Here is a 23,667-nt window from a genome sequence, read left to right on the forward strand (position 1 = left end):
GAATATTCTGTGCAATAAGCGATTTTTATTCCTCTCGAATGTGCCTTTCGTAAATGAGTGGTTAAGGCTGCATCAGTAAAAGCTATTTTTCACAAGAACAAATGACTTCTCCACACTTGTCATAAAGACTTTTATTAGACTGTCACAACAGTCATAAATAAAACAGAATTGATGCTTCACTTCAGTATGAAGCCAGTATGTGTATTTCCAATACAGGGCTAACTAGACATCCCATAATGAAGTTGCCCATAGATGCTGACACTGGGTCAGTTTAGCATTCTCCCCACTAATGGTAATGTAGAGGATTGGGGGAGGGGAAGCTGGTCCTAGATTTGTACCAAGGCGGAAACTTCACCCCGGAGTTCAAAGTTAGTTATGTCTGGGGCCTGGAGTTTCACCTGGTTGCTTCGTCATGATTGTGTCCAGTATACCTTAGTGGACAGATTCTGCTGAGCTGGACATGAGGATACCAAGTGGGAGGGAAGAAAAGAGGAGACTCGCTCCACCATCACTCCATCTGGTCAGTCTGTTCCAGGTCATGGGAGTAACAGCATTTTTCACCGTGTGTGCATTTACCCTGGAGGGAGGGGGGCAGAAAAGGGAGGGGGAAAAACATGTGTAAGACATAATGAGGGGTTGTGTGTCCTATGGAAAATAATGAATGACAGAAGATGATCAACTAGACACGAGCGGAGTGAAACTGACCTTCCTTTCCCAGAACACATAGAGCCCCGTGTTGATTATCCCTATCACACCAAGGCTAGAATGTAACATATTTACCACTAGAAATGTGTTCAACATCCACTGAAGTAGCTAGCAAGTTACCTAGATTGCTTGGTTACCAAGGCAACTACTGTAGCTAACAGACTCTAGTTTAGCTAACCCAACCATCAGTCTTAGCTGGCTATTATGAAAATCATATTAAAAAACAATACTTTTTCCAATTAGACTTACTTTAAAAAGCAGCTCAAACTAAATATGTATAAGCCCTTCAATTCTACCGTGCGTTATAGGGAAATATTGCAAGCTCTAGAATGCCCTTCAAGCCAATAAGTATTTACCAATGCCAGTTTAGGTTTATTATTGTGTGGAAAATGTATCTGTAATAATAGCTGAAGTGTTTTGATGATTCATAATTAATGAGGCACTGTCTGTTGCTGGGGAGATAGAACACCTTGTTCTCTGGTAGTGTACGGTTACCATGCCGACAGTGTTATTATGAAAAGAACAGAGTGTGCTCACACCCTTCAGAACATTTCCCCAAAGAGAAAGCTCCTGTGAAACTCCTGCCTCTACACAGGCAGACCAATTCTGATCGGTTTTCTCCTAATAGCCTTTTTTGAGAAATCAAATCAGATCTTTTCACATCAGATCTTTTTTTAGAGCTGGTCTGATTGGTCAAAATACCAATTAGTGTAAAAAGATCAGCATTGGGCTGCCTGTAAACGCGGCCTTACAATTCTACTATGTCTATATGGTTATTGTGGGGTGTTTCCCTGAACCTTTTGCAAGGGAAGCTCTTGCAACTTTCAGACTTTCTGAATCTTGTGTAATGCAATGCCTAGTGCTCCCATACCTTCCTGAACCTCTTGCAGGGGAAGCTCTTAAGCTGGGTGGCGTCTGTGATCTGGTTCTTCCTCTTGTTTTGACCCTGTTTCCTCCTGTCCTCCAGGTCTGATGAGATACCACCACTAAGAGAGAGGAAGACAACAAATTGAGACTCTGCATGCAGAATTCTGTGAAAATATCCTCTGTATACAATGGAAAACACCAAATGAAGCATGCAGAGCAGAATTAGGCCGGTACCCGCCAATGATCAAAACCCTAAAAGAAAGCAATTCCCAAACCTTCCATAACAAAGTCATCACCTACAGAGAGATGAACCTGGAGAAGAGTCCCCTAAGTAAGCTGGTCCTGGGGCTCTGTTCACAAATACACCCCACAGAGCCCCAGGACAGCAGCACAATTAGACCCAACCAAATCATGAGAAAACAAAAAGATAATTACTTGACACATTGGAAAGAATTAACAAAAAAACAGAGCAAACTAGATGCTATTTGGCCCTACACAGAGAGTACACAGTGGCAGAATACCTGACCACTGTGACTGACCCAAAATTAAGGAAAGCTTTGACTATGTACAGACTCAGTGAGCATAGCCTTGCTATTGAGAAAGGCTGCCGTAGGCAGACCTGGCTCTCAAGAGAAGACCGGCTATGTGCTCACTGCCCACAAAATGAGGTGGAAACTGAGGTGGAAACTGAGCTGCACTTCCTGACCTCCTGCCCAATGTATGACCATATTAGAGACACATATTTCCCTCAGATTACACAGACCAACAAAGAATTTGAAAACAAATCAAATTTTGATAAACTGGGTGAAATACCACAGTGTGCCATCACAGCAGCAAGATTTGTGACCTCAAGAAAAGGGCAACCAGTGAAGAACAAACACCATTGTAAATACAACCCATATTTACTTATTTCCCCTTTTGTACATTAACTATTTGTACATTGTTACAACACTGTATATAGACATGATATGACATTTGTAATGTCTTTATTCTTTTGGAACTTGTGTGAGTGTAATGTTTAATGTTCATTTTTTACTATGCATTTCACTATGTAAACATATGTTGAAAGACAGAAAGGAGAGAGAGAATATAACACAGTAAGAGGCAGGTGGAGAGAAACAGTGGGGAGGTTTAAACCAATACTGTATATATATTTATTTACCTGACTTCATGTTGAGATCATCATTAATAAGTGTCTGAGGGTCCGTACCCAGCCTTGGCAAGGGCCTTGGCCCCCAACTGGCCTGAGGGTTAGGGGTCAAGGACGGGGTTAGTATTAATAAGTGTCTGAGGGTCCGTACCCAGCCTTGGCAAGGGCCTTGGCCCCCAGCTGGCCTGAGGGTTAGGGGTCAAGGACGGGGTTAGTATTAATAAGTGTCTGAGGGTCCGTACCCAGCCTTGGCAAGGGCCTTGGCCCCCAGCTGGCCTGAGGGTTAGGGGTCAAGGACGGGGTTAGTATTAATAAGTGTATCCTACCCAGCATTGGTGCGGGCCTTGGCCCCCAGCTGGCCTGAGGTTTAGGGTTAGGGGTCAAGGACAGGGTTAGTATTAATAAGTGTATCCTACCCAGCATTGGCGCGGGCCTTGGCCCCCAGCTGGCCTGAGGGTTAGGGGTCAAGGACGGGGTTAGTATTAATAAGTGTATCGTACCCAGCATTGGCGCGGGCCTTGGGCCCCCAGAAAGGCTCAGGGTTCTCCTGGAAGCGGGTGAGGTGGCGACGGCGAGACTGGGGATTGGCATCCTCCCTCACATCAAAACACGCCTGTAGACTAGAGAGAGGTAGTGCGAGAGATGGGGGAGAGAGAGAGAGAGATGGGGAGGGGGAGAGAGCAAGAAGGGGGGACACAGGACATACCTTTTCCTAATATCCATAACCTTATTCATCACTACATTATACCATCTCTATGTTAAACTGTACTGGCATCTTCATCTCCCAGGCAGTTGGTTCAGTCCCAGACTTACATGGGTTCAGTATTGAGGATGTGGTGAGCAGGGCTGCTCTCTGACAGTCTGTCTCTCTTCACTGGATTGGACTTTTCCTACAGGATACAACATAACCACCACATACCGTCAAATCTACACCCGGATTGGACTGTTCCTACAGGATACAAGATAACCACCACATACTGTCAAATCTACACCCGGATTGGACTGTTCCTGCAGGATACAAGATAACCACCACATACTGTCAAATCTACACCCGGATTGGGACTTGGACTTTCAGTTTCATCCCATATTGAAATGGTTCCCATGGTGCATTGTGTCTTACCCAGCATCGCATGACGTCCCAGAGGACCCTGGGAGGAGCGTCCGTCTTTAGAGCATTCTTACAGGCATGAGACAAGGACACCCTGTGGCCTGCATGAAGCAGAGCCGACCTGGAGAGAGAGAGAGAGAGAGAGAGAGAGGGTGAGTGAGTTCAAGGATAGAGGGGTGGGGGGGGGGGGCGAGTTGTATTTTATGTAATCAGAAAGGACAGTCTTATATGAGAGGGAGAGTAGGACCTGAATTGGAGCAGAGGGGGAGTGCTGCAGTGTACAGTGCTGCTCAGGTTGTCCACTGTGTAGTATAGAGGCACATCCTCCAGCTCCTGGACACACAGACAACAGTTAAAGTTTGGACATTACACCTGGCTCATCTTAGGCAGACCTCAGATCAGCTTGCCATTTCTCTTCTTACCCAATCCTACCATTAAGAGTGAGAACACCAACCTAACCTCAGATCAGCTGACCCTTTCTCCCAATCCTACCATAAAGAGTGAGAACACCAACCTAACCTCAGATCAGCTGACCCTTTCTCCCAATCCTACCATAAAGAGTGAGAACACCAACCTAACCTCAGATCAGCTGACCCTTTCTCCCAATCCTACCATTAAGAGTGAGAACACCAACCTAACCTTGGATCAGCATCAATGGAAGAATCTCAACTGCATACTCCTCACCTCCGCTCTCATCGCCTCCTTCTCAAAACCCATTGGAGGAAAAAGAGAAGTCCCTCATCTCTGACCTTCTCCTCCAATGGGTTTTGAGGAGGAGAGCAGCATGCAGTTGAGAAAAGGTCCCCCATGTCTTATTCCATGTAATATAAAGTGTATTTCAGACTGCTTCTTGTAGACCTATGACCCCCTAACCTCTCACCTCTGTGACCATGCCCTCTACGACCCCTAACCTCTCACCTCTGTGACCATGCCCTCTATGACCCCTAACCTCTCACCTCTGTGACCATGCTGAGCATGCCCTCTATGACCCCTAACCTCTCCTCTGTGACCATGCTGAGCATGCCCTCTATGACCCCTAACCTCTCACCTCTGTGACCATGCTGAGCATGCCCTCTATGACCCCTAACCTCTCACCTCTGTGACCATGCTGAGCATGCCCTCTATGCGACGGGCGGTTCCAAAGCGGGACGGGTTCCCAGACACGGCAGATAGAACCTTCTGAACGAAGCTCACGTCATGGAGGGCCTCACCCCAGATAGGACCACCCAGCTACAGAGGAGGAGGAGGGAGAGACGGTGTCAGAGAGAATGCGTGAGAAAGTAAGAGACAAGGTGTGTGTGTGTGTGTCCTCACCTGGTGTCTGTGTCCACAGTGTTCACACTCTGCTCCGACCGGCGGTCCAGTGGCTGCAGAGTACTTTATACTGAAACACACAGAGAGAAACATTAACACACACAAGTTGCCCAACTCGACAGGAATAACCCATATAGAGAAATAGTGTCTTACTGGTTTCCCTGAGTCGTCCTCTTGCCCAGTCGTTGTAAGTGGAACGAGCCACAGCCAACACAGTTATACACCAACGCTTGTTTACTGAAACACCACATCAGGTGTAATGTCATCATATCTTCACAATAACAACTTTACAGTCCGTTATGAAGACTTCATGTCTAGATAAAGTGTTGTGTTACGGTGTGTGTGTGTGTGTCCATACCTTGCTGAGTTTTTGACCATGGCCTGTCCAGTGTGTACCCTGACAAACACTCGTATGTAGAAGTCCACACTGACACAGAGCAGGGGGTGGATGTACCGCTGGTACACACCAGCTCTCTGGTCCAGACTGTGTAGGATGATACGCAGAGCCTGGGGGAGGAGAGAGAAGAGGAGGGGGGTGGCGAGGGAGAAGAGGGGGGTGGCGAGGGAGAAGATGGGGGTGGCGAGGAGGGAGAAGAGGAGGGAGAAGAGGGGGGTGGCGAGGGAGAGAGGGAAAGTGGAGAAGGAGAGTTATGAGACAAGCTACACAGCAGGGACCAAACTCTCAAACTTCTATTCAAAATGTATTCACACAACTTCCCTAAATGTTCCTTCTACTACACACGTATTATTCCAACAAGGCTTTTCTTGCATCCAGTTTTTTATTTTATTTTACCCCCTTTTTGTCCCCAATTTGGTGGAATCCAATTGTTAGTAATTACTATCTTGTCTCATCGCTACAACTCCCGTACGGGCTCAGGAGAGACGAAGGTCATTTGCATCCAGTTGTAGTTGAAAATACACGCTGCTGGAATACAGTTTAGCCAAGCGTTCCTCACCATCTCATGACAGTACTTGGCTTTGATGGAGACAGAGCCGTATTTGCTGTAGCAGGTCTCCCCACTGTTACCAGCCATCACAGCCATGTCAGTACATGTCACACACAACAGACCTGGGGGAGAGAGAGAGACGTTTTTAGTAAAACCACACTGGAAAACACACTCAGTGTATCTGTCGCTGACACATAAACATGTTAAGTTAAGCAGAGAGAATCACTGACGGACATCTACGGACCTCCTTCACCGACAGCCTGGACGGCGGCATCCAGGAAGGGGGCGGGGCTTCCGTAGGGGTCCAGGTCTATGACATCATAGCGGTCCTTCTTCCCCCGCATCTCATACATCAGCATGCTGGAGGAACAAGACAGGGAGGGATTAACATGCTGGAGGAACGAGACGGAGAGGGATTAACATGATGGAAGAACGAGACGGGGTGGGATTAACATGATGGAAGAACGAGACGGGGAGGGATTAACATGATGGAAGAACGAGACGGGGAGGGATTAACATGGAGGAACGAGACGGGGAGGGATTAACATGCTGGAGGAACGAGACGGGGAGGGATTAACATGCTGGAGGAACGAGACGGGGAGGGATTAACATGCTGGAGGAACGAGACGGGGAGGGATTAACATGGAGGAACGAGACGCGGAGGGATTAACATGCTGGAGGAACGAGACGGGGAGGGATTAACATGCTGGAGGAACGAGACGGGGAGGGATTAACATGCTGGAGGAACGAGACGGGGAGGGATTAACATGCTGGAGGAACGAGACGGGGAGGGATTAATATGCTGGAGGAACGAGACGGGGAGGGATGAACATGGAGGAACGAGACGGGGAGGGATTAACATGGAGGAACGAGACGGAGGGATTAACATGGAGGAACGAGACAGGGAGGGATTAACATGGAGGAACGAGACAGGGAGGGATTAACATGGAGGAACGAGACAGGGAGGGATTAACATGGAGGAACGAGACAGGGAGGGATTAACATGGAGGAACGAGACAGGGAGGGATTAACATGGAGGAACGAGACAGGGAGGGATTAACATGATGGAGGAACGAGACAGGGAGGGATTAACATGATGGAGGAACGAGACAGGGAGGGATTAACATGATGGAGGAACGAGACAGGGAGGGATTAACATGATGGAGGAACGAGACAGGGAGGGATTAACATGCTGGAGGAACGAGACAGGGAGGGATTAACATGCTGGAGGAACGAGACGGGGAGGGATTAACATGCTGGAGGAACGAGACGGGGAGGGATTAACATGCTGGAGGAACGAGACAGGGAGGGATTAACATGCTGGAGGAACGAGACAGGGAGGGATTAACATGATGGAGGAACGGGACAGGGAGGGATTAACATGATGGGGGGGCCAGAGGTTAGGAGTAAGAGGTGGATCAAAAGAGAGGTAAAGGGGGAGAGACTGAATAATAGGGAGAAAAGATAAAGGGAGAGTGATAGTTTGACTTCGAGAAGACTGTCTGAGTGTGTCAGTGACCATAGATAAACAAATAAAGAAGAAAATAAGAGAAGAAAAGAATGAGATACATGAAGGAGAGAGCGACACCAACCTGGCATCTCTCTGGCTGGCCTGCAGTAGGTGTGTGACTCCGTTGTGCTGGGCATTGCGGGCGATGAGGGCAGCAGCCTTGGATGAGAAGTCGTTAGCCGTGACGCTACGTAGACCAGGCACCTCCAGAGCAAACCTCACAGAGCGTAGGCCAGACGCTGCCAGACCCTCCAACACACGCAGACCATTCTGGATGGAGAATGATAGGGTTAGATCACAAACACACTGGCAGACCATTGTGGAGAGAGGAGAACGGTAGGGTTAGAACACAAACACACTGGCAGACCATAGTGGAGAGAGGAGAACGGTAGGGTTAGGTCACAAACACACTGGCAGACCATTGTGGAGAGGAGAATGGTAGGGTTAGAATAACAACACACTGGCAGACCATTGTGGAGAGAGGAGAATGGTAGGGTTAGAATAACAACACAAACACACTGGCAGACCATTGTGGAGAGGAGAATGGTAGGGTTAGAATACCAACACACTGGCAGACCATTGTGGAGAGGAGAATGGTAGGGTTAGAATACCAACACACTGGCAGACCATTGTGGAGAGAGGAGAACGGTAGAGTTAGATCACAAACACACTGGCAGACCATTGTGGAGAGAGGAGAACGGTAGGGTTAGAATACCAACACACTGGCAGACCATTGTGGCGAGAGGAGAACGGTAGGGTTAGAATACCAACACAAACACACTGGCAGACCATTGTGGAGAGAGGAGAACAGTAGGGTTAGAACACAAACACACTGGCAGACCATTGTGGAGAGAGGAGAACGGTAGGGTTAGAACACAAACACACTGGCAGACCATTGTGGAGAGAGGAGAATGGTAGGGTTAGAACACAAACACACTGGCAGACCATTGTGGAGAGAGGAGAACGGTAGGGTTAGAATACCAACACAAACACACTGGCAGACCATTGTGGAGAGAGGAGAATGGTAGGGTTGGAACATGGATGCACACACACACACGCTTTTTCATACCTTACAGCGCTCCCCCACTGAAGCAGTTACGACTGGCTCCTCTCCTCCTTCCTCCCCTGTCTGCATCTCTGTCTCCTCTTTCTTCTCGTCAGCTAGATTGACCACCACCCTCTCCTTCTCCCCTGGCACTACCACCTTCACCCCCCTCCGGGCCATCTGCTCCCGGGCAAACTCTGTAACCACCGCACACCTGGAGAGAAGGGGGGGGCAAGACGGAGACATGAGATGAACAACCAGCTAGCTACCATAGCCTGTACCTGTGATGAACAACCAGCTAGCTACTATAGCCTGTACCTGTGATGAACAGCCAGCTAGCTACCATAGCCTGTACATGTGATGAACAACCAGCTAGCTACCATAGCCTGTACCTGTGATGAACCACCAGCTAGCTACCATAGCCTGTACCTGTGATGAACAGCCAGCTAGCTACCATAGCCTGTATCTGTGATGAACAACCAGCTAGCTACCATAGCCTGTACCTGTGATGAACAACCAGCTAGCTACCATAGCCTGTATCTGTGATGAACAACCAGCTAGCTACCATAGCCTGTATCTGTGATGAACAACCAGCTAGCTACCATAGCCTGAGCCATATTTATTGTACCTTCATTTAACTAGGCAAGTCAATAAAGAACAAATTCTTAATTAATGACGGCCTACATGTAAAGCCCCCCCCCCCCCCCCGGTCAAACCCTCCTCTAACCCAGACGATGCTGGGCCAATAGTGCACCGCTATATGGGACTCCCGATCACAGCTGGTTGCGATACAGCCCGGGATCGAACCCAGGTCTCTAGTGGCGCCACTAATTTATTTTATCTATACTGAACAAAATTATAAACTCTACATGTAAAGTGTTCCATGTTTCATGAGCTGAAATAAAAGATCCCAAAAATGTTCCATATGCACAAAAAGCTTACTTCTCAAAATGAGCACAAATGAGTTTATATCCCTGTACCATCCTTTGCAAAGATAATCCATCCACCTGACAGGTGGCATATCAAGAAGCTCATTAAACAACATGATCATTACACAGGCGCACCTTGTGCTGGGGACAATAAAAGGCCATTCTAAAATGTGCAGTTTTGTCACACAGTAATGCCACAGACATCTCATGTTGAGGGAGTGTGCAATTGGCATGCTGACTGCAGGAATGTCCACCAGAGCTGTTGCCAGAGAATTGACTGTTCATTTCTCTACCAGAAGCTGCCTCCAACGTCATTTTAGAGAACTTGGCAGTACATCCAACCGGCCTCACAACCGCAGACCACGTGTGGCCAGCCCAGGACCTCCACATCCAGCTTCTTCACCTGAGGGGTCGTCTGAGACCTGCCACCATGTCAGCTGATGAAAATGAGTTTGCACACCTGAAGCATTTCTGCACCAACTGTCAGAAACCATTTCAGGGAAGCTGATCTGATTGACCTGACTGCAGTTCAGCATCGTAACTGACTTCAGTGGGCAAATGATCACCTTCAATGGCCACTGGCAGGCTGGAGAGGTGTGCTCTTCATGGATGAATCCTGGTTTCAACTGTACCAGGCAGATGACAGACAACGTGTATGGTGTCGTGTGGGCGAGCGGTTTGCTGATGTCAATGTTTTGAACAGTGTCCCATGGTGGCAGTGGGATGATGGTATGGGCAGGCATGAGGTACAAACATCGAACACAATTGCATTTTATTGTTGGCAATTTGGATGCACAGAGATACCGTGATGAGATCCTGAGGCAATTTGTCGTGCCATTTATCTGCCGTCATCACCTCATGTTTCAGCATGATAATGCACGGCCCCATGTCACAAGAATCTGTACACGATTCCTGGAAGCTGAAAATGTCCCAGTTCTTCCATGGCCTGCATACTCACCAGACATGTCAGCCTTTGAGCATGTTTGGGATGCTCTGGATCGATGTATACGACAACATGTTCCAGTTCCCACCAATATCCAGAAACTTCGCACAGGCATTGAAGAGAAGTGGGACAACATTTCACAGGCCACAATCAACAGCCTGATCAACTCTATGTGAAGGAGATGTGTCGCACTGCATGAGGCAAATGGTGGTCACAACAGATACTGACTGGGTTTCTGATCCACACCCCTACCTTTTTTAAAGTATCTGTGACCAACAGATGTGTATTTGTATTCCCAGTCATGTGAAATCTATAGATTAGGGCCATAGACTGGGGCCATAGACTGGGGCCATAGACTGGGGCCTAATTCATTTACTTCAATTGACTGATTTCCTTGTATGAACTGTAATTCAGTAAACTCTTTGAAATTGTTGCATGTTGCGGTTATATATTATTATTCAGTGTAAATACATGGCTCTGACTATAGCTATACTTTCTTCGCAGATTCAGCTCTACATAAGCCACGTTGAATGCAGTTTCTTCAACTGAAGGCTAACAGACCCATAGGAAAACATCCAAATTGCAATGTATGCATATATCCCATAATATGTCCAGGGACAAGGTATATGTTGACAATGCAGCCTTGAGCTGAATGTTGGGCCAGCTAAGGGATAAAAGACCATTAGGGGTGTATTCGTAAGTGCACACCACAGCAAACTGTATGAGAGTTTCTATTGGACAAATTCAGGTAGGTCCCTCTGTTTCGTTTACTTCCTAGTGAATAAGCCCCATCAGTCAAACTCACGTCAGATCTCTGTTGAACTCCTGCACAGGGTTGTAAAACACCTCGTTGGCACTGGGAAACAATATGGCTGCCTTGCCCTCCCTGACAACTGTCTCCCCTGGCAACAACCCCGTTGTCGGGGGCATCTCCTGGTCAAGTGTTGAGGCAGCTGGACTTGGGTTCAAGCCCTCCATTGGGGCTCCAGAAGTAGGGGGCTGAGGCTTGGTGTCTATCCCGGACAGGGTTGTGTTAACTTGTGGATCCTGAGGGGCCCTGAGGGGCTCCATGGTTCTCAGTCCCCTGTAGGCAACACTGCCAACTGTCCTTAGAATCCTCTGGTGGGTGAAGGGTACAGTTAAGAGGGGGAGTAGCCGAGCAGTGATGATCAGCATAGGGCACTTCTCAGTCCTGGAAGAAATGACAACAATGTGTTATAACGGTCACAGTTGTCACACACACATTGATCATGACTATCAGTGCCATTACATTACACATAAGAGTCATCAGACGAAGGCGTCTACTGTCCGGGGGGAGTTTTGTTAAGAGACCAGATGCTCGGTCTTAACGCGCATCGCAAGTGTATATTTTGCATTTGTTTAATTATTTTTGATGTCATATGAAAGTCATGGGTTTTATGTTTCTAGAACCATATTGCAATTGAGAATCGATTCACGTTTAGATGGAGTCAGAGACAGTAAATTATACCTCTGAAAATAACATAGGTCTGTCTCCTTAAGGACCTTAAGGAGTCAAGTAAGAGTACATATTGGGCTAGGTTTTTTATTTTTTTTACTTACATTTTACCTTTATTTAACTAGGCAAGTCAGTTAAGAACAAAGTCTTATTTTCAATGAGGGCCTAGGAACAGAACGACAGACTTGAACTTGCAACCTTTTGGTTACGAGTCCAATGTACTAACCACTAGGCTACCCTGCCGCCCCAGGTTACACAGTACTGATGGAAAAACAGATATTGGTTCGACTTGGGGCTCTTCCTCCACAGTTTAGACCAGAGCATGAACTGACAACACACACAGAGAAAATGAGCTGTTGGACAAAGACTGTTAGCTAAACCATGGTTTGAAGCAAAGATGATCTATAACGTTACTGATGCCTGAGCTGAAGTCAGAGCAGCTTGCTATGGTAGCACGCTAGCTACATAAACCAGGGCGCACCCCCTTCAATGTAGTCAGAGCTTGTTTTGTAAGAGAGAAAAAAAGACACCAGCAATCTAACTAACATGGACATTCACACCATACAAGTTATGATAAAACACTTGCAACTTTTACATGCTGACACCGGCTAAGTTCACAATGCTAGCTAACTGACTGCATTGAAATGAACCGAAGCGCTAACTAGCTAGCTACCGGTATTTAGCTATCAAGTAAGATAAAAACGATTACCTTATCTGCGGCGCACTTTCCCAAGTTGACAACTTAAAATATAGCTGTATTTGATGATTATGGATATTTACTGTATGACAACGGTAATAACTCACTAGCTATTTGTTGCAAAACTCAAGTTAACACATGGACGCAGATATGCATGAACCACAACTACAGAAACCCGCAGAACCAAACAGAAAGAGGTAAAAAGGCGTTTCGAATTCTTCTTCTTCCGCTGAGGTTTAAGGGCGGTTAGTACATGTTGCATTACCGCCACCTACTAGACTGGATTACAACTCGCTTCTCCTTTGCTTGAAAAAAATCTATATCCAAATACCCTACCATGTAACACTACACTCACTAAAAAATAAAAATAATTACAAAATATCACCACCCTACTCCACTATGTAAATCTATTTAGTCAGGCCTCTACCTCAGGCCAACAACCTGAAAGGATGGGACACCACCACAACACACCCTGTAACTCTTCTGATGTCACGTCTCGCACACCCAAATACCTCTCTGCAGCTGCCACCACAACCTCAATTTGCTGTGACTTACATTCCATCCCTGCAGTACAGTTGATAACCATTACTATAAATTCTAAATATCCAGTCTCACTGAAACATATAACACTTGTTGGCCTATCCATCTGTACTGGTACAGATATACTACTCACACCACTCCTCCCTCTGTTCTGGTAGAGATCTACTACTCACACCACTCCTCCATCTGTACTGGTACAGATATACTACTGACACCACTCCTCTCAGGATCCCTCCATCTCTTCTGGTAGAGATCTACTACTCACACCACTCCTCTCAGGATCCCTCCATCTGTACTGGTACAGATATACTACTGACACCACTCCTCTCAGGATCCCTCCATCTCTTCTGGTAGAGATCTACTACTCACATCACTCCTCTCAGGATCCCTCCATCTGTTCTGGTACAGATATACTACTCACACCACTCCTCTCAGGATCACAAAGCAACAAAGCATCCTTCACTCATGCAGCCAAACATACCCTCGTAAAACTGACTATCCTACCAATCCTTGACTTCGGTGATGTCATTTACAAAATAGCCTCCAACACTCTACTCAGCAAATTGGATGCAGTCTATCACAGTCCATCCGTTTTGTCACCAAAGCCCCATATACTACCCACCACTGCGACCTGTATGCTCTCGTTGGCTGGCCCTCGCTTCACATTCGTCGCCAAACCCACTGGTTCCAGGTAATCTATAAGTCTTTGCTAGGTAAAGCCCCGCGGCAGGGTGGTTGGAGCGTTGGGCTAGTAACCGAAAGGTTGCAAGTTCAAATCCCCGAGCTGACAAGGTACAAATCTGTCATTCTGCCCCTGAACAAGGCAGTTAACCCACTGTTCCTAGGCTGTCATTGAAAATAAGAATTTGTTCTTAACTGACTTGCCTAGTTAAATAAAGGTAAAATTTAAAAATACAATAGAATCTCAGCTCACTAGTCACCATAGCAGCACCCACCCAGAGCACGCGCTCCAGCAGGTATATTTCACTGGTCACCCCCAAAGCCAATTCCTCCTTCAGCCGCCTTTCTTTCCAGTTCTCTGCTGCCAATGACTGGAACAAACTACAAAAATCACTGAAGCTGTAAATTCATATCTCCCTCACCAGCTGTCAGAGCAGCTCACAGATCACTGCACCTGTACATAGCTCATCTGTAAATAGCCCAACCAACTGCCTCATTCCCAAACTGTTATTTATTTTGCTCCTTTGCACCCCAGTATCTCTACTTGCACATTCATCTTCTGCACATTTATCACTCCAGTGTTTAATTGCTATATTGTAATTATTTCGCCGCTATGGCCTATTTATTGCCTTCCCTCACTTATCCTACGTCATTTGCATACACTGTATATAGACTTTTTCTATTGTATTATTGACTGTATGTTTGTTTATTCCATGTGTAACTCTGGTCGAAATTGACACACAAAAAAAAATGTCATTAAAAAAAAATGTGCCATGGCATCAGCAAAAAGACCTGCTCCGACTCTGTCAACATATCCTTTGTTTGGCCGCCTTTCCTTCCAGTTCTCCGCTGCCAATAAATAGAACGAATTGCAAAAATCACTGAAGCTGGAGACTCACATCTCCCTCTCTGACTTTAAGCATCAGCTGTCAGAGCTGCTTACCGATCACTGTACCTGTGCACAGCCAATCTGTAAATAGCACACCCAACTACCTCATCCCCATATTGGTATTTAGCTTTTTTCTCTTTTGCACCCCAGTATCTCTACTTGCACATCATCATCTGCACATCTATCACTCCAGTGTTAATGCTAATTGTAATTATTTAGCCTCCATGGTCTATTTATTGCCTTACCTCCCTAATCTTCTACATTTGCACACACTGTACATAGATTTTTCTATTGTGTTACTGACTGTACGTTTGTTTATGTGTAACTCTGTGTTGTTGTTTGTGTCGCACTGCTTTGCTTTATCATGGCCAGGTCACAGTTGTAAATGACAACTTGTTCTCAACTAGCTTACCTGGTTAAATAAAGGTGAAATAAACAATAATTTAAAAAATAATAATTCTGATCCCCAGCCCCATGGACATCCCAAAATTCCTTTGCCTCATGCCCTTCTGCACACTTCTCACACCTAGGAACCTCCCTCCTACACACTGCTGCCACATGCCCATGAGCTTGACACCTGTAACAATGTAATGTATTCAGCACCAACCTTTGTCAGGCAAAGACTCAACATCAAAACTCAAAAGAACAGACAATGACACTTCTGTTTCACTACTCACACCCCTGTCTGCGTCGCACCAAACGACGAGCATCACAAACACCCCAGGAATCTTCCCCTTCATTTAGTCAACTTTGACATTTACTGCTACCCCAGTAATCACTGCTTTCAATGGCGCCCTTTTCTTGAGAGCAAAACAATTCACATTTCTTGCGCCCACATTTCAAATGAGAGAAGAAAATGCATATAGAGTACCACAGTATGAGTCATAATACCCTTAAAACCTAGCGGTCAAACGGATTCACCTATATAATGTTAGCTAAATGTAGTAATTAATCAATTGGCAACATGTCTTTAAATGGACAATTCTGTGAACTGTCTTGTGCAAGTTTTAAATTTAAACACATTACCTGTTAGCAAAGGTGTCAGCTAGAGATGACGTGCAGGAGCTTGCAGGGATTTGTAGTCTTGTACGTCTACTTTGATGCTAATAAGCATTTTCGAATCAGAGACTACTATATTGATAAAAGTCACCTTGTCCGACAGGTTTATATGGTGATCAAAACGCCACACCAGGGTAAGCCTACATGAAACACAGCCCTTAGTTTTGGGGTTTCTAAAATCCCCTATGGTGGAAAAATGATTGGAACCTTTTCCCTGTTTGACCACTAGGTTTTATGGGTATTATGACACATCCACTATGCAGCTCTATATAGAGTTACTAATTCCTATTTCTATGAGAGAATTCTCATAACTGGGTCATATTCATTCTGCACCAAATGGACTGAAACAGGGAGAGATTCTTTAGTTTTTCGTGTTCTGTTGCAAAACATTTTACTAAGGTGTATTGTAATGAACATGTATTTTGTAATAGAAAGACAAAGGACAGAGCGGTCATTCATCTGGCGGTTTGACTACTTTCCATGCCTTGAATGTGCGAAGAATATATATTTTTAAAGTTACATGAAAAGCCTTAATTTAACAGGCCTAAATGTGATACTGTAGATAAAAGTCGTGTTTTAAATGTTGTTTTGTTCTGTTTCCATTTGAAGTCATATGAGGCGCATATGATAGGATTAGGAGGCAAGAAGCAATAAAATGTTGGCGATGAGAGATGCCTCATTTTTTCACATGTTTTCCTCATCTCTGGCACTGTATGCAGCAGCATGTACGTGACAATTATCATTGCCATCATGATTCCAAGTGATACCCTGAACGCGTCAGGGCTAGAGCATTTATAATACGTATGATTAAAGAGAATTATGAATTGTTATGAAATTATTAATTATCATTATTTAACATCTAACGCGGGAGGTGGCGCTCGTCTAACAACAATTATGGCCATGATGAAGAAAGATGCATTTTGACAGTAAGAAAGAACTGTATCTAGGCAGCTCTATAGCTTTTCCCATTGCTTGAATGCAGATGGTAGTTTGTACTCTATGCGCGTACTATAGACGCCTAGGGGCTCACCTGAGAAGTCTAGACATACGAAAATAGCACATTCAGCACCCGCAGCGAGCTCTGAATCCAACCGGGGGGAGATTTAAGCCTTACCGGCGGCTTCCCGTCGATCTCCACTCTGAATCACCAGTCAACTGGGCTGTCTGGACAAGAGGGAGTCCCACACAGGTATGGGAGAGACGGAAAATGTGTGTGTGATTTGAATTGAGCAGTTGATGGAGACCGACAGGGGCATCCGGGTTGGTTGGGGACGCTTTCTGTCTGAGAGATCGGTTAGCTCTGTGATCTTTTCCTCCACCTCTGGGTACCGTTTTGGGCTCCCTCGACAGCTCTGTGCTCTGCTTCTCCACCTGTGCTGTGCTCACACACTGAATGGCTGCCTGTAGAGAGGGAGAGGACCGAACGCTTCTGCACTACTCCATTGAAACACTTTCCAACGGAATATAGCGAGGGGGGTGAGTTTTACCAGGGTTCACCGGGGTCAGAAAGGATACGGGAACTCGTCGAGGTGTTTGCGGCGGCTAGCGGCTCTTCTTCGGGGAGGAATTGAGAGCGGTTCCGTGTGAGTTTTTTGGGGAGTGGGCGGGTTAGTTAGCTATTGTTTTTGGGAAGGTGTGTGGTGGGGGATGGGCTGAGTTGGAACACCGAACAGCAGCACCAACAAAACTTTAACCACTTTAGTGGCTATATAGCTACCGTGTATGCTTCACACTCACACTGCCTGCCAACACCGCGGGTTGTCCAGTCTGCCTTTCAACGGTGAGTTCACAGCAATCCGCGCTCTCTCTCGCTCTTTATTCCTCAACTTTTGAAACGCGGCCGGGTTTTACCTGGATGTTTCGTTGAACAGTGACATTTTCCCAGTAGAATGAGTCTACTCCTAACAGAAATGATTAATGCGATTGGGGTTTTATGTACATCGCGTGTTGTCGTTAACTGGTTAAATTGGTGTCTTGGCTAGCAGAAACTCATAGGCTAACAGCTATATCGCCACTCGCTGCAAGCATGCATGGTTCAGTCTGACTCGCCCCCCCCCCCAGATGCTTGCCTACGTTTGTCCCGGATTGACCTGTTGAGTGTTGACCGGAGACCACCCCCAAGCTACCTCCCAAAAATAACTAAAATATTTATATATTCATATTTTTACTAAACGGAACTTTAATTGGATGATCCATTGTTTCGGGCGACAAATAATTAATTTTGGTGATAACTCAGCTAGCGCCGGGTTACGTTATGCGATGGGCTAACCCCAAATAAAAAAGTAGTGTATCCCGAGTAGCTAGCCTAGGCCCAAGGAGGTAACTCTAACCGACAGCACTGGCACAGAGTGGGGGCGAGAGCGGCGGGGGATGCGAACTCCTGAATATTTTATTTGTTCTACTATTTTTGTGACATAATTCGTGCCGTTGTCTTTTAGCTAGTTTGATAGAGCAAATGAAGGGCTGCATCGACATAAACAGAGAGAGAGAACCGGTGATCAAGTATTTTTTTGTTATCCAACCGTCCGCTCTTTCCGTCGCCCCCCGGCCCGTGCCAGCCCGAGCGCTCCGAATCTCACGGGGCAAAGATACGGGCACAAAACGGGGCACGGACAGCTCTCTGCCCACTCCATCTGGCCGTTCTACCGCTGTTCAGGCCTCTAGTCTTCCCTTGGCGGACACCGACGAGACTCTCCCGCCACCCTTCGATGTGAGATTGAGCTATTAATGATTAATCGATGTACAGTATATTCCGTTTAAAGTTAATATTATTCGTGCTCTTGGGAGGCTAGCTACATAATATAGCCACATGCCGGTTGATGCAAAGTAGATTTCTTCATTTTTGACTCTTTAAAGCAAATGGTTTCAAGTAAATAAGCAAATGCGTTTACTTGACAGTGTTCAATTGATGACTTGGACGTTCAAGAATTTGACATTTTAATTTGGTTAACATCAAATTAGCATTAGCGTTTAGCTTGCTACTTGCTAACTGTGGCTACCCTTTCACCTCCCAAACCAGGAAATTGAATATCATAGTATTTGATTGATTGATTGTTGGCTACAGCCATGCCTATCATTTATATCAAAAATAGTTTTACATTCGTATTTGATTAGATTGCTGAATGTGCGCTTATTCATTGATCTTATATGCTTGTACAAAATACAAAATCAGCATCAGCAAAATATAACATTTAGTTTCTTAATAATAACCTGTGATATAATCATGTCTGAGTAATCGTTTTGTGGTGTGTGTTGTTTTATAATGTTACGGCTGGGAGGGGTTAGAGGTTGAATGAAGTATACATGTTTTTTCTTTCATTAATGTAAAACTTCAATTCAGATGGCAAAATATGGAATTTAATTCAGATGATGTAATATTATAGGGACAACCCTCACATAACGTGACACAAACATTGTGTGGTGGTGACGTGTGGCCATATAATGTTACTGGTAGGTAGAGGGTTAGAGGTCAAATCAGTTAAATTAACTGCCTTTATGTTCTTGGATGGTGTGTCCCCAGAGGAAATGGAACCTAATGTGATGATGGGTTTAGGTGGTCGTTTTGATTGGTTCTATTCTGCATTCCTCCAATCAAAATGAAGCATTATGTTCTCAGTTTGAGGACAAGGAAATGTGCCAGGCTAAATATAAAGTTCAACCTGTTTTAATTGTTAGTTGTGAGAATAATTATTGCAACGTTGAAAGTGTGCTCTCTTATCTTGTGCAGTGGCAGGAGGTAAATTGTTATGCTTTCTCTGTTTATATAGTTTTAATGGAAAAATACATGTATATTAACTTACACGGATACAAATGTGTATGCAAAGAGCAAGACCATAGATCTTAATTTGCCACGGTCCTAGGAAATAAATAACAAAACATTTGTTTTTAGCCTATTCCATGGGATATTTTCCTTCAGTTGGCACTTGAGTAAGCTGCCTTTAAGGACAACATATAGGTCCGTTCATTGTTTAATCGTATGAGTGTTGATGAAATGAGCTTTGCTTGACCTTGTTATTAAATAGGCCTAATCCCCATCGGGGTGTTTTCTGTTAGCCTAGTGGCTCATGGTCGTGGCCTTTCCATTGATTCCCAGTCACATGTGGTTCATTACACAGTTAGTGCTCTAAAAATAATCTAAATTAAAAGGTATCATGGTGTCTTATGTGCCGCCAGTCAGGTAAAGTTGTCAGTCTTCTTCAATGCAAAGTCTCCAAAAAGGATGGACAACTTTTAAGGGTTCTTTGTGGAGAGGCAAGTTTGACAGCCATTCTTTCTACGTGTGATCTGACACATCAAGGCTGGATGGCAACAAACAGAACTGAATAATTATGTAATGGAGTTCTGCTGCCTTTTTCTCTTCTCTGGTTCAAAAACAAAACAACGAAGTAGGACTAAAGCTAGTTACCCACCGCAGAATTGGAAAGTGTTTATTTTAAATGAATGAGACAAACTTAATTGGCTATTTAAAAAAATGATCTCTCTTTCTAGCGCTCTTTATTAAAGGTGCATTAGTCATCCGTCTATCCCCCTCCCTCCCATCATTTTCCTTATTTCAATCCCAGTCTCTCCCTTTTTCCTTCTCCCCCCTCCCCCCTTTCTCGCCTCTCCAGTAAACAACAACAAACAGGAAGTGATCCATAACATATACTGTACATGACATTTCTCTCCCTGCTATTGGACCCTGTGGTGCTTGGCTAGAGCGTTATGGCTAAGACACAACAGATGACGACCCCTAACTTTGTAGCCTACATGACATAGTCATGACATAGACAATACCTAATATAACACTTCTCTCCATGTTATAAACCCGGTGGTGCTGGGATAGAGCGTTATGGCTCAGACGCTACAGATGACGACCCCTAACTCTGTAGCCTACATGACATAGTCATGACATACCCATGACATAGACAAGACCTAATATAACATTTCTCTCCTTGTTATAGACCCTGTGGTGCTGGGCTAGAGCGTTATGGCTCAGACGCTACAGATGGCGATCCCTAACTTTGGCAACAACGTATTGGAGTGTCTCAATGAGCAGCGTCTCCAGGGGCTCTACTGCGACGTCTCCGTGGTTGTCAAGGGACACGCCTTCAAGGTGGGAGTTGATAAACATCAATGTTGTTTTTTTGGAGTAAACTGAACCAATCTAACTGTTATTTACCTCACTGACAAGCCTTCAAGTTAGGGTGACGGCTGATCCAAAACACAGTTAACTGTTAGGCTAGATTGATCTGATAATGACTGAATCAACAGTTATATATTTTGATTAGGTGAAAGAAACCTGGTGAAATATTCTCTGGTTGTACCTGAAGTTTGTTTAAGAAGAAGCCTGTGTGCTGTATATTTATTCACTACTTCCTCTCCCCGTCCCTCCCCAGGCGCACCGGGCGGTCCTGGCGGCCAGTAGCTCCTACTTCCGGGACCTGTTCAACGCTGGGGGGAAGAGCAGTGTGGTGGAGCTCCCCCCGGCCGTCCAGCCCCAGAGCTTCCAGCAGATCCTGGCCTTCTGCTACACAGGTCGCCTCAGCATGAACGTAGGGGACCAGTTCCTCCTCATGTACACCGCAGGCTTCCTGCAGATCCAGCAGATCATGGAGAAGGGCACCGAGTTCTTCCTTAAGGTATCTAGTGTAACCATAGCAACCCGTTTGTGCTTTCTTGCCAACTCCTATGATCACCATAGGTAGATGTTGGGAGATAATTGGACTGCAACGGACAGCACAAGTGGATTGTTTCATTAGGCCAGGGGTCGGCAACAGGTGTTTTCTTTTGTCCCCCCCCGAAAGTATATAGTAAATATATATTTATTATTTTAGTTTTTGGTATAAAAAAGAAACTGTAAAATCACCAGGAATTATTATAATTATTTTCCGGCCCCCCGACTATTCGCTCTAACAAAAAGTGTCCCGCGGTTAAATCTAGTTGCCTACCCCTGCATTAGGCTAACCAAGGTTTTCCTTGTCAAAGATTTCCAGTTCCCACTTTACATAGTCTTAAATATTTTACATATTGTTCTCAGATTTATTTACCTCTTCATTTGCATATTATTCCGCCAGGTCTCCTCCCCTAGCTGTGACTCCCAGGGTCTTCATGCAGAAGAGACTCCGCCCTCCGAGCCCCAGAGCCCTGTCACTCAAACCACAGGGGGAGGGGCTGGGGTGGTTTCCACGGCAGCATGTAGGCCCGCCTCCTGCCTGACACCCCTCCCCCTGGTGTCGAGGGTGAAGACTGAGCAGAGCGGGACTACGCCACAACCCACACCACAGCAGGTGAGTTGGCAAAAATATATAGGTTATTTGTCATAGTGATGGAATAGACATTAAATGTTCTCAATTACTATCCTGGTTAAAGAAAGGAACGTCAGGGTCTTTCATAGAGCAGAGAGGTGTACTACAAAGCAGGATAAATTAGTTAGGCAGCTAACTTTTCGGCTAAATATTCTAAAATGTATGTTTTGAAAGATAAGCTTGAAGTGGACATGGTATAATTGACTCAGCAATTTTAGCTTTCTTAGTGAACCAGAAATTCTATAGTTATTTCTGTTTTTTGAATAAAAGTTAGCTAGCTAACTCATTAATCCTGCTTGGTAGTATGTCCCTCTGGTCAAAGGTGCAAGCTGTGAACCTCTTGGTCTCCTGTGCCATACAAGGAAATACACACACACTCAATGCTCAAGCATAAATACACATGAGTTTGGCAGCCCCCTCACATGATGAACGGATGACAACACTAAATAGATGTTATGTAGCTAATCTCTTCTCTCTTGTTCTCAGCAGGAGGCCACTTCCTACTCGGTGGTGTGCAGCCCTGTCGCCAAGCGCCTGTGGGAGGGGGGGCAACCGCGGTGACGGGGGAGGGGGGTCGGGAGGAGGAGGGGGGTCCAGGAAGCCGCCCGCTACTCTTCCTCCTCCGCCTCCTCAAACAACTGCAACTCCCAAGATGCAACGGGCAGAAACGTTGTTAACCACAGTAACCATAACAACAACAGTAACCATAACAGCAGCAGCGTGGGGACGCCGGACGGAACGAGTCCGGGGACGCTGAGCATGTACACCAGCGACTCGCCCCTTAGTTACCACGATGACGAGGAGGAAGAGGAAGTGACCGACGACAGCGCTGAAGAGCAGTACAGGCAGATCTGTAACATGTACACAATGTACAGTATGCTCAATGTGGGCGCCACAGGTGAGAGAGAGAGTTGGTTTGAGGTAGGAAATCTGGAGGAGCGTAGTTATGGGGGGGGGGGGGGATTGATTAAGTTAAATATCGCAATATTATTTGGGCCGATTATTATACCAATATTTGACTCCCAAGTATTGATTTTTTTTAAATATATATGTATATACACACACTACCGTTCAATAAGTTTGGGTTACTTAGAAATGTTGTTGTTTTGAAAGAAAAGCAACAAAAAAAATGTCAATTTTTAAAATAACATCAAATTAATCAGAAATACAGTGTAGACATTGTTAATGTTGTAAATGACCATTGTAGCTGGAAACGGCAGATTTTTTTAATGCAATATCTGCATAGGCGTACAGAGGCCATTATCAGCAACCATCACTCTGTGTTCCAATGGCTAGTTTGTTTTTAGCTAATCCAAGTTTGTCATTTAAAAGGCTAATTGATCATTAGAAGTCCTCAACTGGCAGCAAGTTCTCAACTGGCAGCTTCATTAAATAGTACCCCCAAAACAGCCTTCTTCAACGTTCAACAGTGAAGAGACGGCGACTCTTCCTATTCTGGTTAGGGCCAGTTTGCGCTGTTCTGTGAACGGAGTAGTACACAGTGTTGTACGAGATCTTC

At 45.4% G+C, this 23,667-nt stretch overlaps 2 protein-coding genes across 6 annotated transcripts; one reads left to right on the plus strand and one right to left on the minus strand.

Annotated features, from left to right (window-relative positions):
- Positions 1-113: 113 nt before the first annotated feature.
- Positions 114-17,833, minus strand: LOC109886768 (tRNA (guanine(26)-N(2))-dimethyltransferase). 5 transcript variants are annotated; one of them, XM_031819288.1, is made up of 16 exons: positions 17,599-17,833; positions 11,324-11,710; positions 8,671-8,860; positions 7,684-7,871; positions 6,336-6,451; positions 6,101-6,213; positions 5,503-5,651; positions 5,298-5,381; positions 5,145-5,214; positions 4,926-5,060; positions 4,078-4,163; positions 3,843-3,951; positions 3,536-3,612; positions 3,223-3,342; positions 1,577-1,691; positions 114-577 (listed from the first exon to the last, which is right to left on the minus strand). In XM_031819288.1, exons 2-16 carry the CDS (start codon positions 11,692-11,694, stop codon positions 509-511), a joined length of 1,992 nt encoding a protein of 663 aa, XP_031675148.1. In that variant the 5' UTR covers positions 11,695-11,710; positions 17,599-17,833; the 3' UTR covers positions 114-508. The 5 variants fall into 5 exon arrangements, with proteins under 5 accessions (XP_031675148.1, XP_031675151.1, XP_031675147.1 ...); XM_031819291.1 differs by lacking the exon at positions 17,599-17,833 and adding an exon at positions 16,976-17,454; XM_031819287.1 differs by lacking the exon at positions 17,599-17,833 and adding an exon at positions 16,892-17,140.
- Positions 17,341-23,069, plus strand: LOC116368900 (nucleus accumbens-associated protein 1-like; the record flags this gene model as incomplete). The annotated part of the gene is made up of 6 exons (XM_031819284.1): positions 17,341-17,444; positions 20,805-20,956; positions 21,240-21,482; positions 21,918-22,130; positions 22,635-22,705; positions 22,736-23,069. Coding segments are annotated over exons 2-6 (987 nt in total), but the record flags the coding sequence as incomplete, so codon positions are not given.
- Between the last annotated feature and the right edge of the window lie 598 nt (positions 23,070-23,667).

Source organism: Oncorhynchus kisutch, unplaced genomic scaffold, assembly GCF_002021735.2.
Source record: "Oncorhynchus kisutch isolate 150728-3 unplaced genomic scaffold, Okis_V2 scaffold2015, whole genome shotgun sequence".
Classification (NCBI taxonomy): domain Eukaryota; kingdom Metazoa; phylum Chordata; class Actinopteri; order Salmoniformes; family Salmonidae; genus Oncorhynchus; species Oncorhynchus kisutch.

Excerpts from the sequence above, each read along its gene's own strand:
- LOC109886768 (XM_031819287.1), bottom strand. The coding sequence starts at position 16,923 with ATGTGCTATTTTCGTATGTCTAGACTTCTCAG. Across the intron at positions 5,652-6,100 it reads CCAAGTACTGTCATGAGATG|GCTCTGCGTATCATCCTACA; the intron begins GTGAGGAACGCT and ends CTCCTCCCCCAG. Across the intron at positions 5,382-5,502 it reads ATGGTCAAAAACTCAGCAAG|TAAACAAGCGTTGGTGTATA; the intron begins GTATGGACACAC and ends GTGGTGTTTCAG.